This window comes from Camelus dromedarius, chromosome 9, assembly GCF_036321535.1.
Source record: "Camelus dromedarius isolate mCamDro1 chromosome 9, mCamDro1.pat, whole genome shotgun sequence".
Classification (NCBI taxonomy): domain Eukaryota; kingdom Metazoa; phylum Chordata; class Mammalia; order Artiodactyla; family Camelidae; genus Camelus; species Camelus dromedarius.
The window spans coordinates 75,590,964-75,608,253 of NC_087444.1; the positions used below are offsets into that span (position 1 = coordinate 75,590,964).

The window sequence follows — 17,290 nt, forward strand, 5'->3', positions numbered from 1 at the left end:
GCCTGAGAAGGAGGTGTTGAGGCGAGACCATGTGTTACCTTTCTTAAGGAATAAGGGACTAGATGACTGGATGGATCAGGAAAACTCCATCACTGTGCCTAACAGTTTCGGGCAGGTAGTAGGGGCTCCGTAAGTTTCTGAATGAACAGTGGAGAAATTCCACCCTCACAACAACCCTGATCCCAGGGATTCATCTCTCTATTTTCTGAAGAGGGAATGGACGCTCCAAGGAGGGAGGGTATCTTGTCTAGTTTCAAACAGCTGGCACCCAAGACTAATCCGACTGCCCAGTTCTCGACCATGCAGTCCCCTTTGTTCTCAGAAAAAGGGGGGGGGGGGTAGGCTCAGTAGAAAATAAATAAAATTCTTTATTATGATCCTAATCACACAGTACAAATGGAGATTAAATAAGAACGGAGAGAAATCAGGAGTCCCAGGACAGCATGGGGACCCCTTTCTCCCTGCCCTTAAGCATCCACATGTACCCTGATCAATAAATACCCGTCCCCAAGAGACCCCAAAGTCCCAGACCCCCGCCCCAAGAGTCCAGGCTGAAGAGTCTTGAGTCGACCCCTTCGCTTCACAGAGGATCACCCCGCACGTTCGTGGCTCCGCGGGTGGGGAGGGACACCCCCGAGGCAGGGCTCTCCCCGCCCCTTGAGGCCCCCCCCTCCCCGAGCGGGCACCCCGCCGGCCCGGCCTCACACTTGGACGCGGTAGCCCCCCGCCCGCCGCCGGCAGAGCCGCCGCACGCCCACCCAGTAGAAGGTCAGCATGACCACCCAGTAGCCCACGTAGGCGCCGGCCCCCGCGGCCAGGTGGCGGGCCTCGGCCGCGCGGGACGGGCCGCTCCACTCGGCGCGGGCCTCGTGCGCCACGCTGCGGACCAGGCCCCCGAGCAGCAGCAGCGCCCAGAGGGCCAGCGGCAGCAGCGGGACGTAGTTGGCGGCCAGCTGGCGGCGGCCCGACGTGCCCCAGCCGCTCTGGTTCATGGTGGCCAGCGCCAGGAACTTGGCGGGCAGGAGGCCGCCCATGTAGAGGGGCGCATAGAGCGAGAGCAGCAGCATCCGCGCGCAACCCCGCAGCCAGGCGGCGAAGGCCGCCTTGGCCAGCGCCACGCCCTGCACGCACAGCAGCACCCAGAGCAGCGCCCACGGGCGGCCGGCGTAGAAGAGCCGCAGCACCGTGGCCGCCACGAAGAAGGGGAAGAGGCCCGAGACCACCGCCTCGTAGGTCATCCACGCGTGGTGCCGGTGCCACCACAGCGCGTTGTACAGCCACTCGCGGAAGTACGACTTGGACCAGCGCGTCTGCTGGCTCAGCCAGCGCAGGAAGGATGACGGCGTCTCCGAGTAGCAGCGGGACCGCGACGTGTACCTGGGCGGGTGGGAGGAGACACGGCCGTCAGCAGGAATCGCAGGCAGGAATGGCCCCTGGGGCGAGTTTTCGCAACCTGTCTGGGCCTCAGGGTTCTGCATAACAAATGGGGTCCTTGGGCTGTGTAATCCAGAGAAAGAGGCCAGAGGAGGAATTCAGGCAAGGCTTTACTGGGACTCCTGCTGCTGCAGCAGGTGGGGGCAAACACAAGTGACAGCTTCACTTCCCCACCCCCCAGGGAGGGAGCCAGCGGGCCCCTTAAATGGGGTGACGGTGGGGGTCATTCAGTGCTCAGGTCAGTGAGGGAGCGGTGGCTTAGGTGGGCTGCCCACCCCCGTGGTAGAGCTGTGCACAGGATCATGCTTAGTCCCCTGTCTTTGCTCCCCTAGAAGTCGCAGTTGAGTTTGGGGCTTTTTTTTAGAATGGAGGTACTGGGGATTGAACCCATGACCTCATGCATGATAAGCATGGGTTCTACCACTGAGCTATACCCACTCCCTGGTTTGGCTCTTTTGTATCTTCTTGTTCCTCATTTGCCCCAGCTGCACATGCGTGCACTTATTTTTCGTTCCTTACAGTTTCTTTGTATTCTGTTGCTGGAGGAGATGCTTGCCTAGGTGGGTAAAGGGTCCCAAGTCCCAGCCTATCTCATTCTCATATGTAAAATGGGGTAAATAATGGTTCCTACCTAATAGGTCATAATTGAATGAGGATTAAATGCCAAGTGCTTAGAACCAGCATATAGTAATTGCTTAATAAATGGTAGCCACTACTATGACTAATGCAACTATTGGCATTACTAATATCATTGTGGTGACTGACACTATTACTAATACTATCACTAATCTATTAGGAATCTGTTATTAGCAGGCCCCATGGTGAGGGACACGCCAGGCATGTTTCCTACCTAGGGTAGCCCCTATGTTAGAGCTTCTCAAGGGAACCATTAAGCTCCTTTCCTGTGGCCCTAGCAGACATTACTAATCAATCCCTCCCAGGTTCTTAGCCAAGCCCACACAAAGCTAGAATCCCTGTATGGAACGTCATCAGCTGGCCTGTGGCAGTCAGTGTCTTTGGAAGGGTCAAACTGTTCTATCCCCACGGGCATTACTTGACACTGTCTAGTCTTCTTCCCCTATGTCACTTGGCATCCTCAGTGACCTCCCTGCTAACCCTCTTCCTCCCTGCAGTCTGTACTCAAAACAGCTGGGAAGGATCCTGTTAAAGCAACATGCCACCCCTCTGCTCAAACCCCCCCCCCATGGCTCCCTCATCTTAGTTCACAGTTCTTTCTGCAGCCCACAAGCCTATCATGCGTGGACCCCCCGATTAATTCTCCATCCTCTCTCCCGTTATTGCCCCACCTGCACTATTTTCAGCTTCCATCCCTCTCTTACCTCAGGCACCTTAATTTCACACTTCACTCCCTCCCTGGAAACTGCCTATCCCCCTTCCCTGGCTTTATTTATCTCCATAGCAGGTATCATTACCTAAATACTATATGTTCTACTTACATATCTTAATTTATTGCCCCTCCATCAATGTAGGCTTGAATTTACATCTCTTTTATTTGCTTCTGCATCCCCAGAGCCTAAAACACTGCAGGCACTTAAAGAACACCTGTCAAGTGAATGAATGCGTGGGCTCCCTTGGTAGACCCCAAGTTCACTTTGGTGCTTTCACTGGGTATAACTTTATAGAAATCACTTTCCCCTGAACTTCACCTGCTCTAGCCCATATTTCCCTGAGTCCCATTGAATTATATCTTTTCCTCCTGAAGCCCTTTACTAGAGCTTAGATGTTCTCCATCTCTCCTGCTTGATTCTTCTCACTCTCTCACTAGTTAGATCCCACTCTATCTCTTTCTCTTCCCCTCTCACTTGGAGTAATTCATGCTCTCCCTGGTAAAGCCATCAAGCCCCACCTCATGTTGTGTCTTCTAGCTGTAATTCCCACCCTCACGTTGCCCTACTTGGTAGAGTCCACTGTGTCACATGGGTCGATGCAAATATCACCCCGCCCCTATGATATCTTCCACTCTTCCTTAAGGTCTCACATGATATAGCTCACTGATTCAGTGCTAATGCTCCCTCTCTATTCCTGATGGTTTCTTTCTGTCTCCTCTAAAGTCTCACTTGATGGAACCCACTGTCCTATAATTTACTTCAGGTTTGGAAAATTCCAAACACACACACACACACACACACAGATTTGCTGGGATACTCATTGGCCTCTGCACACACCCAGCCACTCAGTCCCTTCAGCTTACTTGGTGGCATAGCCCATGCTGAGCATGCGGTTGGTGAGATGACGGTCATCCCCAAAGGTGCAGTGGGTGCCCAGGAACTTCTGGTTGTACCAGGCCTCGAGGAACTGCTGCAGGAGGTTGTTCCTATATAGACCTAGGGTGGGGAGGGGACGTACAGGAGCATCAGCCTCTGCTTTTGCCAATACTGTCCCCAATCCTATCTCAACCCTCCCCAGTCCTCTCTCCAACCCCGCTCATCTCCAATTCCAACCCCATCCTTAACCATCTCAATCCTATTCTCAGCCCTCTCTCCGATGACAATTCCAGCCCCAATCCTGTTCTCAACCTCAAATCCTTCCTCAATCCCATACCCATCCCAAACTTGTCCAGTCCTGTCACTGACGCACACTCACTTTGAATGCCCCAATCTCAATCCATTCTCAGCCCCACCCCCTATACATCCTCATCTAAAAATCCATCTCCACCCCCAAACCTAGCACCAACACTGTCCTTGACTCCAAACCCATGTCATCCCCTTCCCCAAACCCTCCCCCACCCCAGTCCCAATCCCCATCCATACCCTTTCTCCAACCCATCCCCAACACCAGACACCATCCCCACCTCCAGCTTCCAATCTTATCCCTCTTCCCAAGTCCTGCCCCAGCCCCATCTCTGTCCCCAGTCTCAATCCCATCTTCAACCCATTCTGGGTCCCCTTCTCCCTTCCTCTCCACCCCATCCATGGCCCTCCCAAGCCCTGCTCACCCAGGGGACCACTGATGCAGGACACACAGTGGAAATAGCTCTGACAAGCCCGCTCCACGTTGAAGGCCACCCAGTACCGCAGGCTGCTCAGGAAGCTGACCCAGGAGTCCAGAGGGTTAAGGATCCGCACATCACCCCCAACAGCCCCTACCCGCGGGTCCTCGTCCAGAACCCGCACCAGCTCCAGCAGTGCCATGGGGTCCAGCCTCGTGTCTGAGTCACAGACCTGTCAGGTAGAAGAGGCCAGGATCAGGCCATATCCTTGTGCAGGGCTGGTAACTGAAGGGAGGGTACCAAGGGATGGGGAGCAGCTGGGACACTCTGCAGCCAGTCTGAACATAACTTTGAATTCTTTAGTCATTTTTAATGTCTAGTCACATTTTAAGATGACACCCCCCCCCCAACACCCATGCTCTTGTATAATACCCTCCTCTGTTGTGTGGGCGAGATCTGAAACTTGCTTCTAACCAATAGAATATGGCAAAAGTGGCGACATATAACTCCCATGATTATATTACCTTCTATGGAAATGGTGAAGGAGTTTTGCAATATAATTAAGGTCTCTAATCTGTTGACTTTAAGTTAATCAAAGGGAGGTTATCCTGGGTGGGCCTGATCTAATCAGGCGAGCCCTTTAAAAGAAGGTCTAGAAGTCAGAGACTTTCTCTTGCTGGTCTGTAAGAGGCAAGCTACCATGAATTCTATGACTGCAAAAAAACAAAGTCTGCCAACAAACACATGAGCTTGGAAGAGGCCCCTGAGCCTTAGATAAGACCCAGCTACAGCTGACACCATGACTACAGTCTGATGACACCCTGAACAGAGAATCCAGCTAAGCTTTGCCCAGACTTCTGGACCACGGAAACTATGAGATAATAAACATGTTTTGTTTCAAGCTGCCAAATGTGTGGCAATTTGTTATGCAGCAATAGGAAACTAATGCAATGCATTAATGAGTGAATCTCTACATTGAATGGATGAACAAATGACTAAATGAACAAATGAATCTCTATACTGAATAGATAGGTAAATGGACAAATAAATGAACAAGAGACTCTTACAGGGTGAAGGAAGAAAGGAAGGAACAGAAGGAAACAGTCTCTACATTTAATGAATACGTGAATGAATAAATGAGTGAATGATCACCATATTGGATGGATAAATGAATGCATAAATGAATGAGTGAAGGAAAGAATTTCTACACTGGATGAGGAAAGGATCTCATTGAATCTACATTGAATAAATGAATAAATAAATGGATGGTCTCTATATTAGATGAATAGATGAATGAATGAGTAAAGACAAGACTACACTGAAAGAAGGAAGGGAAGGAGGGGGTAAATTCTATACTGAATGGATGAATGAAACTTTATATTGAATAGATGGAGGGATGAATGAATGAGTGAGTTAAGGAAAGAGTCTGTGCATCAAATGGATGAATGAATGAAGAAAGGAAGGAAAGAAGGAAGAAATCTCTCCACTGAATGGATGAATGAATAAAAGGAGGGTGTCATTCCAACCTTAGATTGAATGAAGGACCCCAGGGAGGTGGGATTCGGGGTGCCAGGGTGACGGATGGGGGTGGGGGCGCCTTCCACGCACCTGCACGTAGTCCACCGAGTCGCCCAGAGCCTTGAAGGCGGTGTACATGACCTCGCGCTTGCCGCCCCAGCGCTGCGCCACACACACGCATCTGCGCGTCCTCACCAGCGCCTCCACCGCCAGCCGCCCGGGATCCTCGGCCTCCACCTCCCGGTAGGCGCCCTCGCCCGCCGCGCCCGCCGCCGCGGGTTCCCAGGGCTGGTGGTAGTTGCCGTCCCACACGTAGGTGGCGGGGTCCTCGTCGGCGAAGACCTCGCGGAACATGTCGACCATGTAGAGGTCCTCGGCGCGGTTGCCGTCCACCACCATGAGGACGCGCAGCCGCGCGCGCGGGTACAGCAGGGCGCGGGCGGACACCAGGCACTGGCGCAGGTACGCCGGATCCTCCTGGTACGCGGAGATGGTCAGCGCCACGCTGCGCGCCGTGGCCGCTTCCGGGGGGCCCCGCGCCGCCGCCCGCCGCGCCGCCGCCGCCACCCGCCGGTGCTCCAGGTACGCGAAGAGACTCTGCGCCACCAGGTGCGCCGAGAGGAAGGCCCCGTAGAGGCCGAAGGCCAGGAGGCCGTAGCGGTCGGAGGCCAGCGGCACGCCGGCAGCGTAGGCCCAGGTTATGAGGCCCAGGATGAGCAGCGCGAAGGCGATGGTCAGCACCCGCCGGGCCAGGCCGGAGCAGTGGCGGGCCGCCGGGCTGGGCTTGGGGACGTCCTGCTGGGAGAGGAGACAGGAAGAGGAAGGAGTGCTGAAATGCCCTTCGGGAAGGGAAGCCCTCCTGGATTTTGTTCCCAAGCCATTGATAACATTCTCTTTTTGTAAAGAAAATCCACTAGGTACTGCAAAGTTATTTTCATTAATAAAAATATATGTGGAGGGGGAGGGTATAGCTCAGTGGTAGAGTGCATGCCTAGCATGCACGAGGTCCTGGGTTCCAGTACCTCCATTACATAAATAGATGAATAAACCTGATTACCTCCCCTCAAAAAAAATTAATTTTAAAATAAATAAATATATATATATGGCAAACAGTTATCCAGGCTTGAATGCCTGCTTATATTGACTCTAAAACTATTTATTTCCACATTTTTAACAGCTCTTAAATCCATGTGGATTACACTCAGTGGAATATCACAATTTAATCGACAGGTGTTTCCCTCCCTCCTTCTTAGTAGTACAGGAAAATAATAATTCATCTCACAATTAAAGGTTTCTTAGTGTTGAGATAATAATAGACTGAAACATGATAGCCAGGCATTGCTTTAAGCCTTTTGTAGGAACTAACTTTTTTTTTTCAATTGAAGTATAGTCGGTATACAATGTTGTGTCTATTTCTGGTGTACAGTATAATGTTTCAATGATATGTATACATATATTCCTTTCCATATTCTTTTCCATTATAGGTTATTACAAGGTATGGAATATAGTTCCCTGTGCTGTACAGTAGGACCTTATTATTTATCTATTTTATATATAGTAGGAACCAACTTATTTTAATCCTTGAATCAGCCCTATGAGGGAGGTACTTTTATTGTCATCCCCATTTTACAGATGAGGCAACTGAGTCACACAGCAGAGTATCAACCTGCCCAAGGGTCTGCCTGGAAAGCACAGAATCCAAGATCTGAATCTTGAGAATCCAGTTACTAAACCACAACCTTGTACACTGGCTTTACTCCTCAGGAGCAGCCCCAGGGGACAGACAATGTTTACTGCCACCACCATACAGATGGCAAAACCAACGACTGATAAGCCAGGAGGAGTGGCTGAGAGGGCCAGGTGTCCGGTACATGTTGTTGGAAGAGCTTAGAATTGGGGGGGGGGGGCTCAGTTTTCCCACCTGTTTGGAGTTTTAGCCCCTTCCACGGGCCAAGCACTGCTCCATGTGAGGAAGGTACTGTTACTCCCTTCTGTTACAGATGAGAAAACGGAGGCACAGGGAAGTGGATTCTCTTGCCTAAAGTCACGCAGGCTTCATCGTCTGGCCCCATCGTCCTCCTCACTAAACTGTCATCAGTTTCCACCTCTTGGGCTGATTATGAGTTATATGAATCCCTAAACTATGGGTCTGCACCGTCCAACACGGGAGCCCCCTGCCGCATGTGTCTACAAAGCCCTGAAATGCAGCCAGTACGACTAGCTGAATTTTTAATTTTATTTAGTTGAAATGTTTCAATTGAGAAACTGGTACTTGATTTACTTATCAAAAAGCTGTTAAGCATGTTTGGGACAAATAGGGTCTGGGAAGCTCCTTTTTCAACTGTAAGTTTTATGAAATCTAAAAATACAAATCAAAAAGAAAGCTACTTAAAGAAACAAGTAGAATGTCTATCGCTGAATTGTACTTTTATAGGTGGTTAAAATGATCAATATTATATTATGTATTTTATCACAATAAAAAATGTACACAAAGAACTATCTCCAATGAAAATATAGCACCTGCATGACATGTGCTGCACATCTGGATTGTGAAGCCTGAGTGTAGAAAAAAGAAGGTAAAATATCTCATTAATATTTTTGTGTCGATGCTGTACATCAGAAATCGACACAATGTAAACTGACTGTACTTCAGTAAAAGTATATTAAAAAATATTTTTGTGTCGACTGTATACTGAAGTGATAATATTTTTGTTATATAGCGGGGTCGGCACACTACAGCTCCTTGGGCCGAATGCCTGCTGCCTTTTTCACTACAGCCCCACAAGCTAAAATTACTGTTTATGTTTTTAAAAGGTTGAAAAATGTCAAAAGAAGAAGAATATTTTGTGGCACATGAAAATCATATGAAAACAATAAGATCCTACTGTATAGCACAGGGAACTATATTCAATATCTTGTAATAACCTATAATGGAAAAGAGTATGAAAAGGAATATATAGAGAGAGAACTGAATCACTAGGCTGTACATCAGAAACCAACACAACATTGTCAATTGACTGTAGTTTAATTTAAAAAATAATCATAGGAGGGAGGGTATAGCTCAGTGGTAGAGCACATGCTTAGCATGCAGGAGGTCCTGGGTTCAGTCCCCAGTACTTCCTCTAAGAATAAATAAATAAGTAAACCTAATTACCTCGCCCCACCAGAAACAAATAAATAATGATAATAAAAAAGAAAAGCACTAAAATAAAAAAAGAAAATTATATGAAACTCAATTACATGGAAGGTGGGCCCCCTTCCATCATTTTATTGGCACGTCACATTCATCTGGTTACCTATTGACCATGGCTGATTTCACACAGTGTCAAAGTTGAGACGTTACAACAGAGACGGTATGGCCCTTGAAACTGCAAATACAGACTGTCTGACCTGGTATGGAAAATGTTTGCTGACTCCTGATACACTGGGTTCAATAAAATGTTATTATGAAAATGAACTGCACCTGTTTCTTTTTCTTTTTCTTTTTTTTAATATGGCTACTAGAAAATTTTAAATTGTCTGTGGTTCATGCCACGTCTCTCTAGGGCAGAGCTAAGGTACAGCTTTGAGCCTGAAGCTCGTAATCGGCCAATATTGACAATTATTATTATTTCTTCCAGAATCATCCTTCTCTGTCCCTTTGCCCCAAAATTAGCCCTGCCTGAATTTTTAGGGGTGGCCCAATTCATGGGGGATCACAGAGACGGGAGGACATCTAGAGGGTTCTAATTCCGACAACAGTCAGGGTCACGCGGATGGGTTGTGGTCACGCAACCCCACACGTGTGCTCGGAAAACCCTCAGGTTCTGCCGGATAACCCCAGGCACCTGCTCTTAGAAGTCTGTGATCCTAAGACACTCCCCTACCCACTCAATTAACAGCCACACAGGTGAGGTTGGGTACACATGCCCTTAAGCAGGAAAAAGCAACAACACGAAGAGATGCCCACGCAGCAACAAACACACAGAAGACCCCCACCCCTGGGTCTGGAGCAACGAGTTGCTGAAGAAATAGCAACCGTTGAGATTGAACCATCTGAAATTGCCATGTTTACAAGTCACAAGTGCCCAGACATCGGCGATTTCATCTGGTTTGCCTTCATAGCTGCTGAACACAGGAAAGTAGCAATTCAGCTCCACGGGTCAAGCAAACGCAGCTCTCCTCTCCTCTCCCCGGGCACACAGACGTCCAGGAGTTATAAGCCAGGTGAGCATGGCCATGTCACATCTCCCATGCGCACCGGCGGGATGGCACGCAGACTCTCACGGTCACTGTCCCCGCACGGGAGCGCACAGGTAAACTCCCCAGGACTCGCGGCTCCCCGCACACGCGTGGCCACACGTGTGCTGTAGCGCCCCCCGCCCCCCGCACGGCTGCGGACAGACCGACAGACGCACACACACACCTGTCTCATTGCTGTGGGTCCGGCGGGCCTCTCTCCTCTCCTCTCCTCGCTTCTCCCCGAGTCTCTGCGGCCCGAGAGCTGGGGGGGGGGTGATTTGAAGAGCAGCGCAGGCGGGGGCGAGAGGAGGAGCTGACGTCAGGGCTGAGCTGGGCCAGGGGCTCTGAGGTCACGGCCGGCCGTCGGGCAGCCCCACCCGCTTCCCGCCATCAGCCCCCACCCCCCAGCACCAGACGGGCCTCCCTCCCCAGCCCCCCGTCATCGCAGCCCTTCCCTCTCTCCTGAGGCCCCCATTGCACCCCTTCTTCCCCCATCTCTCCCCTTTATTTCTTCTCCTCTCTCTGCCCTCTTCTCTCCCTCCATTTCTGTACTTCTCTCCATCCTTTTATTTCTCCCTGCCTCTCTCCCCACTTCTTTCCTCCTCTCTCCCCCATTTCTCTCTCTTTCCCCCATCCTCAGCTCTTCTCGCCTCCCCTCAACCCCCCACCCCGCCTCAGCCCATCTCCCTCATCCCAGTGTCCCCACACACCGCTCCTCCCCTCCTATCTTCAGAATCCTTCCGGGTTGGCTTCCCCAGGGACTGTCCAGGCCACTGGCAGATGGAATAAAATGCACACGTGCGTGCTTGTGGGTGTGACTCGTGTGCGCGCTGGCCTGGGAGGCCGGCTGTCTGGAACTGGAGCTGGGAGTGAACGTCTGTCCGTTCAGTGCCTCATTGACTTGGGTCGCGTGTGCCCGCATGTGCGCCCACAGATGTGCCAGGGTCCGGGGAGGGGGCTGGGGCACTGGGATTTGTCCTCGCAGGCGTCGAGGGTGAACGCAAAGTCGTTGGTTCCCAGCTCCTCAGGACAGGAAGACTCAGTGACAAATGACATTATTTCCATGCCCTTTCTTTTCATGATTAAAAAAAAAAAAAAACACCTCTGTATCTAATTCAATCTTTCTGCTCCCCTTACTATGAACTGATTTTGTCTGTCCCTCCCCCTGCTTCTCCATGTCTGTGACTCTGATTATTGTGAATCCCTGCCTGTGCCGACCTCCTTCTCTCTTCATCTGTGTCTCTCTTTGAGTCTATGATTTTGTCCCGGTCTCCCTGGCTCTGTTTCTCTGTCCATCTGTCCGGTTGTCTGTCTGTGTGTTCCAGTCTCTCTCCATGCCTCCCTATCTCTGGCTCTCTCTGTCTCTGTCTCTCTCTCTCTTGGTGTGTCCATTTCTGTCTGCTCCCCTCTGGGTTTGAGTCTGTCTGTCTCTAAATTTCTGACTCTCCATCTCTCTGACTTTCTCATCCTCTCTCTCTTTCCCCCTTCCTCCCTCTCTGTGTTTCTCTGCCTGGGTTTCTGTGTACATCACTCTTCTTCTCTCTGGTTCTATCTGTATCCTTATCTTTTTTTTTTTTTTTATCTCCCAGGTTTTGCTTGTCTGCCTGTTTCTCCCTATTCCTCTCAGTGTTTGACTGTTTCTCTTTCCTCTGCCTCTGTCTCTCTCTGAGTCTCTGTCATCCCTGGGTCTCTGCATCTCTGTGTATCGCTGAGGCCCTATCTGTGTGTTTCTCTGTCTCTCTCTCTGACTCACTCTCTCTCTCTCACTGTTTCTCTCTGTTTTTCTGTCTCCAAGTCCTTATTTCTCCCTGCTGCTCCATCACTTCCAGCCGGTCCCCTGCAAGATGCCAAGTTCTCACTCCCTGGGTTTCCCCAGAGGGGCAGGGTGGGGAGGGGCCATCGCCAGGTTGAGCCTTTGCCTGAGCCTGGTTGTCAGGGAGAAAAGGGCTGGTTCAGGACCCAAGTGAGGGGCACCACGCCCACCTCACCAGGGCAGGGCTGTTTCTGAGTCTCTGACGCTGCTGCCGGGAGCCTGGGCAGCCGCCTGGTGTCCGGCTGTGTCAGGATGATGGGTTCTCCTGTGGGAGCCAAGCCCAGAATAGGAGGGGAGGGTGATTCCTCTACTCTGAGGTGGGGGTGGGGGGGCAGCCCAGGCTCCACTCAGAAGCCGGGCATCTGGCTGCCCAGCCCCCACCCCGCCCTGCCCGGGTGGAGCAGCTGTATAAAACCAGATGTTTCTAAAACCAGAGTGTGGACGAGGGAGGAGGGACCTGGACTTTAAACTCCAATGGTTTCCTCCTCCAGGACCCTGGAGTCCAGGCCCCCAGCCCCTCCTCTCTCAGGACCCTCTTTCTCCAACCTCCTCCTCCCTCAGACCCTGAGTCCGGGCCCCCAGTCCCCTCCTCCCTCAGACTCAGATGTCATATCTCCCAGAATTCCTTGCAGGGAGAGAGGAACAAGGCTGGAAGCAGCCAAGACAGGAGCTGAAAGACAAGGACAGGTGAAGCCGGACACTCCCACGGGAGGCAGGGATTGGTGTGGTGGGACCACTTCCCACTCCCCTCACTAACAGCCATCTCTCCAGAACCCTCCACTCCAATGGTGGCTGATCTCGGGTCTCTGCCCTGAGTCTACAGTGGCCTTGCAAAGATATCAATCATCATCGCAAAACCTCAGGGTGTGGTTTACAGAACAAAGGACAAAAGGAGCGAAATGGACAGGGGAGATGATGAGGCAGAAATAGAGAAAAAGCAGGGGAAAGAACACTGGTTCACTGTAGGAACATCTCCTGCACCGCCGGTGGGCTGGGCTGTCAGCTGGGCGATGCCGGGCACATAGAAATGACTCAGACCCAGGCCCTGCCCTGGAGGAGATGCCAATCTGGTGGAGGAGACAGCTGTGTAAACAGAGGACCACAGACCAGTGTGAGGCTGCATGAACCCACAGGAGGGCTTCCTGGAGGAGGTGATATCCTGGAGGTGCTGAGTCCTGACTGATGAGAAGTTAGAAAGGGGAAGGGCAGCAGGGGTGGGGCTGGGGGTTGAAAGGTGGAACTGGAAGGGCATCCAAGGCAAGGAATGTCCTGGCCAGTCAGGAAAGTACTGGGGAGTTGTGGAAGCTTCAAGGGTGGGGTGCATAGCAGGGTCCACCCCAGGCAGGGTTTTGAATGCCAAATTCAGAGAGTGGGACTTTGTCCTGGGTGCTGGGGAGCCATGAGAGGGCTGGCAGCAGGGGAGGGACAGGCAGTTCTGGGTGCCTCTGGGCAGTTAGCCATCTTCAGGACTACTTGCTTCCTGGGGAACTAGGGAGGGTGAGAGGCCCGGGGAGGGGAAGCAACTTGAAGAAGGCTGTGTTTTGTGAAATTCTTGAGTCTAGGCAAATGATTTCTCTGCAAGGTGGGAGGGAAGCACTTTGGGAGAATCTGGGCAATGAGAGTCAGAGGGGGAGAGGAAGAGAGGGAGAAGGGGAGGGAGGAGAGAGGAGGGGAGGATAGGAGGGGAGGAGGGAAGGAGGAGGAGAAGAGGAGGGAGGGAGGAGGAGAGGTGGGAGGGGAGGAGGCTCACCTGATCACCTGTTTAATATGGAAACCTGCCCCACCCTGGGACTCCCGACCCCCTCTCCCTTCCCCTACTTTTACTTTTTCCCACAGAATTTGTCGTCTTCGTATGGAAAGTATAACTTGCCCATGGAGAATCTTTTCTGTATGAGGCATGTCTCCCCTGTGAGACTGCAAGCGCTACACAGGCAGGGGTCTTGGCCCGGTTCCTCTGGATCTGGACCTATGCCTGGTACACAGTAGGTGCTCAATAAATATGTGGCAAATGAATGAGTGAGATTGGGATGGAGAGTCAGAATGGTAGACAGAGACAGGAAAGAGAAAGAAGAGGAGGAAAAGGGGGGATGGGAAGGGAGGGAAGGAGGGAATAGGAAGGGGAAGGGGGAGGAGAGATGGATAAGGAGGAGGAGGAGGAGGGAGAGAGAAGTAAGGATGGGGAGGGGGAGGGACAGGGAGAAAGACAGAGAAGTGGGAGGGAGCAAGCCCAGAGCTAGAATCCCCACCCCCACCCAGCAGCTCAGAGGGATGGGGTGTGGAGTTCCCAGGGAGGCTGGACCCTAGGCAAGGCTTCCCAGGATCGGCAAAGATCCAAAATCCCTAAGTAGAGCATGTGCCTCTGAACTTCCAGGAATTCCAGGGCTTGGGTCCCGGTGCTCTGAGCTGAGCCCTGGATGGGCAGCGGTACGTTGGTTACAAAGAAGGCTGTTCCTCCCACACATCCATGTTCTGGGAAACACCTCAGCCTCCAAATTCTGCTGAAATTCTGAGAGGAGAGGAGGCGATGACTGTACATCCACCTTCTGCCTCGGAGGAAGTTGGGGACTTCTGAGGCCAGGAGGAGAGGGACAGTTCTGACTGGCCAGGACACCATCCCTCCAGCTGAAGACATCTCCGCCCCATTTCCTCTCTGCTCTCACCCTTTTCCCCAGAGGGAACTAGAGACAGAAGGAGCCAGAGAGAGACTTCCCTTGCAGCAGCTCTGTCCTCTCCCAAGGAAGCAAGAGACAAGTCTCATTTTCCAGAGAGGGAAACCGAGGCCTGGGAAGAGCTGTTTCCTGGCCAGAGTGATGCAGTCTGGGGGCAGCAGAGCCATGTAAGAAGGTCACTGCGGGAGGAGGGGGCTGGGGACTGGACCCCTGGGTCTGAGGGAGGAGGGTCCCAGGATCCACACCGCTATGTACTGAAGAGGAGGCCTGGCTCCTGGACTCCCAGGTCCGTCACCTTCGGAGCTCTGACAAAAGTTTTTGAGGTCCAGATTACTCTTGAATACACGGCTTTAGCTCTGTGTCTCCCCAGCTCCCTTCCTGAAGTTCCCACTGTCCACCTTGAGTCCTGGGTCCGCCTCCAGCACTGACCAGGGCCTGAAGAGCCTCTGGGGGAGGAATACAGCAGTCTGAGTCAGAAGACGGTGAGAGGATGATGGGGAGCCGGAATGCAGGCTGGGCCTCCTGGGTAGGAGTCAGTTCCTTGCGTGTTCTTTTTTTTTTTTTTTAATTTGCATTCACTTATTTATTTTTGTCAGGGAAGTTTGTATCCACTGCCAGAGACCCTCACTGTCTTTTTTTTTTTTTTTAACTTTTTTTTTATTGAGTTATAGTCATTTTACAATGTTGTGTCAAATTCCAGTGTAGAGCACAATTTTTCAGTTATACATGAACATATATATATTCATTGTCACATTTTTTTCACTGTGAGCTACCATAAGATCTTGTGTATATTTCCCTGTGCTATACAGTATAATCTTGTTTATCTGTCCTACATTTTGAAATCCCAGTCTGTCCCTTCCCACCCCCCGCCTCCTTGGCAACCACAAGTTTGTATTCTATGTCTATGAGTCTGTTTCTGTTTTGTATTTATGTTTTGTTTTTTTAGATTCCACATATGAGCGATCCTATATGGTATTTTTCTTTCTCTTTCTGGCTTACTTCACTTAGAATGACATTCTCCAGGAACATCTATGTTGCTGCAAATGGCTGTTATGTTGTCACTTTTTATGGCTGAGTAGTATTCCATTGTATAAATATACCACATCTTTATCCAGTCATCTGCTGATGGACATTTAGGTTGTTTTCATGTCTTGGCTATTGTAAATAGTGCTGCTATGAACATTGGGGTGCAGGTGTCATTTTGAAGTAGGGTTCCTTCTGGATATATGCCCAGGAGTGGGATTTCTGGGCCATATGGTAAGTCTATTCCTAGTCTTTTGAGGAATCTCCATGCAGTGGCTGCACCAAACTGCATTCCCACCATCAATGTAGGAGGGTTCCCTTTTCTCCACAGCCTCTCCAGCATTTGTCATTTGTGGACTTTCAAATGATGGCCATTCTGACTAGTGTGAGGTGATACCTCATTATAGTTTTGATTTGCATTTCTCTGATGATTAGGGATATTGAGCATTTTTTCATGTGCCTATTGATCATTTGTATGTCTTCCTTGGAGAATTGCTCATTTAGGTCTTTTGCCCATTTTTGGATTGGGCTGTTTGTTTCTTTCTTGTTATGAGCTGCTTATATATTCTGGAGATCAAGCCTTTGTCGGTTTCATTTGCAAAAATTTTCTTCCATTCCGTAGGTTGTCTTTTTGTTTTACTTATGGTTTCCTTTGCTGTGCAGAAGCTTGTAAGATTAATTAGGTCCCATTTGTTTATTCTTGCTTTTATTTCTATTGCTTGGGTAGATCCTTGAGTGTTCTTAAGTCTCTCTTTCCTTACCTGTAAAATGGGAATGTCCCTCAGCAGGTAGCCCTTCAGATTAAGAGAGAGCATCTGCCTGGCACAGTAGAATCTGAGGTGAGTTTTAGCTGTTCCTGAGCCAATGGCAGCTGAAGGTCTGCACCACTGACCCAGGCAGCAACAGGGGGACCTTCACCCTCCCTGGTGACATCAGCTCCAACCCGGGGTGTCTGCATCCAACTTTCCCTTCTTCATAAGGACACCCAGTCCTATTGGATTGGGGCCCACCCTACTTCAGTACTGTCATCCAACCGAACTTGGTCTGCTCGCCCATGTGCAGTAAAGCCCATCTACTGACCCCAGGTTGTGGTGAAGGAGGGTGCAGGGTTGGTTGCAGGGCCCTCAGCAAGGAGTCCAAGTAGCTAGTGCTTAGAAGATCTGAACTCCCCAAAAGTCTTTCAGGGTAAGGTTTTTAAAGACAGGATGAGGGAGAGGGGCTGTGGGGGTGGGTGATCCGCTCTTGGACGTTCTTCTGACTGGTTGGTGGTGAGGACATTGGGAGTCAACATCATCAACCTTCTGGTTCCATCAGGTCTGGGGTCCACATGCTTATGGGCAGCACATAGTTAACTTCTTCCACCTGGTGGGGGTTTCAATGTCTGCAACACAGCTCAAAGGATAGGGCTCAGAATACTATCTATAGCCCTTAAGGAGGAGCTAAAGTTCCTTGTTTTTGTTTAATGGCTAAACTGTTATTCTTTTGTCTTGTTTGAGTGTTTTCCTTCCTTTCTGCATTTTCTCACTTCTGTGATTAAATGTACCCTTTTGAACTGGGGAAGCCTAGGAGGCTGAAGTTTTTTTACAGACAGCAGGCAGGCGGAGGACATGGGGGAGGAGGCTGTCAGTTCCAGGAAGGCCCCATAGAGTCCTGCCTGGTTAC

The 17,290-nt window shown here is 50.8% G+C and overlaps 1 protein-coding gene and 1 non-coding gene across 3 annotated transcripts; both read right to left on the bottom strand.

The window, feature by feature from the left end:
* Nucleotides 1–349: 349 nt before the first annotated feature.
* On the bottom strand, nt 350–10,820 carry HAS1 (hyaluronan synthase 1). Of its 2 annotated transcripts, none has more exons than XM_064489769.1 (5): nt 10,308–10,820; nt 5,993–6,697; nt 4,391–4,616; nt 3,647–3,779; nt 350–1,377 (listed from the first exon to the last, which is right to left on the bottom strand). In XM_064489769.1, exons 1-5 carry the CDS (start codon nt 10,314–10,316, stop codon nt 702–704), a joined length of 1,749 nt encoding a protein of 582 aa, XP_064345839.1. In that variant the 5' UTR covers nt 10,317–10,820; the 3' UTR covers nt 350–701. The 2 variants fall into 2 exon arrangements, with proteins under 2 accessions (XP_064345839.1, XP_031315093.2); XM_031459233.2 differs by having other exon boundaries at nt 5,993–6,700.
* On the bottom strand, nt 1,801–1,875 carry TRNAD-AUC (transfer RNA aspartic acid (anticodon AUC)). The gene has a single exon. It is a non-coding gene; the product is annotated as a tRNA-Asp (tRNA).
* Nucleotides 10,821–17,290: the final 6,470 nt, after the last annotated feature.

What these genes read in the sequence shown, in the direction of transcription:
- HAS1 (XM_031459233.2), bottom strand. An exon ending in ACTCGGTGGACTACGTGCAG is followed by an intron (nt 4,617 to 5,992) that starts GTGCGTGGAAGG and finishes TCTACCTGACAG; the next exon opens with GTCTGTGACTCAGACACGAG. An exon ending in AGCATGGGCTATGCCACCAA is followed by an intron (nt 1,378 to 3,646) that starts GTAAGCTGAAGG and finishes CCACCCGCCCAG; the next exon opens with GTACACGTCGCGGTCCCGCT.